The sequence below is a fragment of the Metopolophium dirhodum genome, chromosome 8 (assembly GCF_019925205.1).
Source record: "Metopolophium dirhodum isolate CAU chromosome 8, ASM1992520v1, whole genome shotgun sequence".
In the NCBI taxonomy this organism is placed as follows: domain Eukaryota; kingdom Metazoa; phylum Arthropoda; class Insecta; order Hemiptera; family Aphididae; genus Metopolophium; species Metopolophium dirhodum.
Window position 1 is genome coordinate 40,141 of NC_083567.1, and position 3,552 is coordinate 43,692.

The following is a 3,552-nucleotide window of genomic DNA, read 5'->3' on the forward strand; positions in this document are numbered from 1 at the left end:
CATCTGCGTGACCTACTGTGCTCGACGCGTAACGCTGCTATGGTTTCGTTCCACCAGTGCACCTGCTTCCTGCCTGCGGGAGGAGGAGCTCTGGGCGGCATACAGGAGTCGCAGGCTGCAGAGAGATACGCGACCAGCTGGTCAGCCGCATCGTCGGCTGTTGTAGTAACATCGGTTTGAGGGGCTGGGAAGGCGGCCAGATGAGCGGTCAGGGCTGCCGTGTCCAGGCGTCTGTAGGACCACCCTCTGAGTCGTTCGGGAGGATCGTGCCATTCCTGAGCCCTTTGTAACCGGAATTTTACGTATCTATGGTCACTCGCCGATTCAACCTCGTCCAAGACCCTCCAGTCTGCGAGGGAGAGGGAAGATCGAGGGCGGAGGAATGTGACATCTATGATGGACTCCGCGTTCGACCTAACGTACGTGGGGACATAGCCATTGTTACCAACGAGGAGGTCCAGACTCGCAGCAAGATCTGATAGTAGATCGCCTCTCTGGTCGTTCCGTGTTGACCCCCAACTGTGGGACCAGGCGTTAAAGTCGCCTCCAATGACGAGGGTGCAGTTGGGGTCTGCGGACCGAACTGACTGCTCGAGGTCACCGAGGAAGGCCATGTAATTTTCACTGGAGTCGTTTCTGGAGGAATAGCAGCTATAAATTCTGGCGTTGCGCGTCTGGATCCAGGCAAATCCGCGGCCCGAACCTGAGGTGTCTGCAACAAATTCGGCGGCAGGCGTTAAGACGACTGCGCAAGTTCCGTCGGTGCTGACTGTCCATCGGTCGTCCCGAGCTGGACTCCAGTTCTGCTCCGATAGGAGTAGGACCTGAGCGCCGATGGAGGTGGAGGTCTGTTGAGCCAGGCTCTGGGCAGTGGCGCTCCGGTGGAGATTTATTTGTAGAAAAGTGATCATGTTCGGTTAGTGGAGTTCATCTCAGAGATGGCTTGGCGACGGGCGGCGCAAGCCCCGGAGCCAGGCTTGTGAGGTACGCGCGGAGCTTTCATGCGGTCGCACGCCACGCATAGGTCATCTCCCTCGGTGCAGATGGCCTGCGTGTGACCGTTTTGGCCGCATCGTCTACAGGCGTGCGAGAGGTCGGATCCTTTGCATTGCCGTGTGGAGTGGCCGAAGCCGTGACATTGGTAGCACCGTGCTGGTTCGGGTCTACGCGGGCGGACGCGACACTGGGTCCATCCGACGCGGATGGATGTCAGCCGTCGGCTGATGGCGACGGGAACGGTGGCGGTGGCCATTTGGCGGCTGTCTCGGGTGGCCCATAGGCCGGTGATTTTGATGTCGTCTGCGGAGGGGAGGTCTTCTTCACGTAAGGCCTTGAGGATCGCAGCCAGGACTTCTGCCTTTGTGGTGACCTCGTCTAGGTCAGTGATCTCCACTTCAGCGGTGTGGCGAAGCCTGGTGACTACAGATCCAACCATATTTTCGGCCAGCTTGTCCCGGATGACGGAGGTGGCTGCCATGGCCTTGGCACCCTTGGTAAGTTCTACCAGAAGATCTCCTTTTAGTGTCTTCCTCATAGCGGTGACGTGGGTTCCCATCGCCTCAAAGTCGATAGCCGTGTCCCTGACGGCCCTTAGCGTGTCCGCGTACGTCTTCCCTTCTCCTACTTTGACCAGCACCGCTGCGGGTCTTTGGACGGTTCTCCTGATCGGCTGGGGTCTCGGGGCGAGTGGCTTCCTGGTTGCCTTCTCGACTAGAGTGAAGGGCTGTTCGGCGTGCTCGGTCGGGTGGTATTCGGGCTGTTTCACTGTCTCCGCTAGTGGGGTTGTATTGCCCCGTGCGAGGGGTGCTCCTGTAGGTGTTCTGTTGTCCAACTTTGGTTTCTTGGTCTTCTTTCGACGGTTGTTTCCATTGGTCGTTCGGCTGTGTTTTGCGGCCGGTTTGGAGGCGGTCGCGGTCGTAGATTCCTTGGCGACGGCAGGCGTGCAGATCTTCGGATTGGCAGGTTCCTCGGGCGGGTCTGTGTTGGTGGTGGCGTCTGCTCTCGTTTGCTGCTGGCTGCCGTGTGTGGCATCTCGTTCCCTTGAGAGGTGGAACAGGGCTGCGCCGACCTGTTCGAGTGCCTTTGCGACTTTTGAGAGGCATGGCCCGATGAGTTCTTCGGTGCAGAACTCGTCAGCTAGTCCTTGGACCAGTTCGCAGGCGTATTCGGTCGCCTTGGTTGCCGTGCGAAGGGCGCCGGTGGTGTCGGTGATGTTCGAAACCTTTGGAAGTTTCGTACCTTTCTTCTTCATGGTGCGGTCCGGGGAAGGAGAGCTGGTTTGCTTCCTCTTGGTCTGTGTGTTTTTTGTCGGGTCGTGTTCCATGTCCCAGCAGTCTGGGATGCTTGACGGCATGGCTTCCTACCTGAAAAAACGGGGTCGCGATGGGCAGGGGAAAAAAAAAAAAAAAAAAAAAAAAAAAAAAAAAAAAAAAATAATTTTTGGGGGGGGGGATTTTTGGGTTTTTTCTGTTGGAGGGACCTCGTCCGGGAGGTGCCTCGGGGCCTTGTGCCCGAGTCCTGGGGTCGTGGGACCTTCGGGACCGGAGTTGCGGGTGTTTTTGGAAAACGGGGTGAGGGGAAAACTTTTGCGTGGGGGTGGGGGTCGGTGCCCCGACCTCGCAGCTGTTTTCCGCAGCGCTCTCCGAGCGCTGGTTCTCGCTCACCGGCGTTTTCAAATTTCCCGGAATCTATCGGGCCGACGCGATCGCGGTGGCAGAATCCGAAATTCGACCGACCCGATAGGGGTGTCGAAATCCGTTATCACAGCGTGCGGAGCCGCGTGATAGTACGGGCGGCCGTGTTATCCTTATGGGGTAAGTTCAGAGTGGACTCACCTGGGTCCTGGTGGACGGAATTGCCCGCTCGGGGTCTTGTTGGATCGGGCTCGACGAGGTGGACCGGATCAGCTGACGGGCCTGGACGTGAGACGTCTGGTCGTGGCTGGGTGGACGCTTTTGTCGGCCGATTTTGGACTTCGGGGTGACTGGTCTGGTTGGCTGAGTTTGGGAGCAAACTTGTCGCGCGTGCTCGCGTTGTGACCGGACTGTCACCGTGCACTTGTCGCGCGAACCGGTTTTAGCGATTGAGATCGCGGGCGTCGGATTTGACGAACTTTGTGCGGCTGCGTAATCCGGTAGCGATTTGTTTCGGTTCCCTTGCAAACCGCTGTCGGCTTTGCTCGGGCGGCCGAGTTCAGGCCCGCTGAGTACACCAAAAGATGCGCACGGGCGGTGCGGATTTTTTGGTGTATCGAACGGGTGCGTGCGGCGTTTGGGTGGTGAGCACCGGTGGATCTGGTGTGGCCGTGAGGTCGGGCGGCCAAGCGCGGTGCGCTTAAGTCGCCGTTTCTCGGTGAGTTTTAGGCCTGCGATCGTGCGCGATGGCTTTTTCGCTTAGTGGCTGGCAGCTGAAGCGATAGAGACCTGGATCGGGCGGATCGGCGAACTTTTTTGTCGAACTTTTTTCGTCGGCGGCGGGCGGCGGAATTCAGACACTGAAATCGCGATTTCTCGGGCGCGGCTGAACCGATTTACGCGCGCGATGTCTTTGCGT

The 3,552-nt window shown here is 58.5% G+C and overlaps 1 protein-coding gene across 1 annotated transcript; it reads right to left on the minus strand.

Annotated features, from left to right (window-relative positions):
* Positions 1 to 772: 772 nt before the first annotated feature.
* LOC132950747 (uncharacterized) lies at positions 773 to 3,316 on the minus strand. The gene is made up of 2 exons (XM_061022289.1): positions 2,835 to 3,316; positions 773 to 2,363 (listed from the first exon to the last, which is right to left on the minus strand). Exon 2 carries the CDS (start codon positions 2,351 to 2,353, stop codon positions 908 to 910), a length of 1,446 nt encoding a protein of 481 aa, XP_060878272.1. The 5' UTR covers positions 2,354 to 2,363; positions 2,835 to 3,316; the 3' UTR covers positions 773 to 907.
* Positions 3,317 to 3,552: the final 236 nt, after the last annotated feature.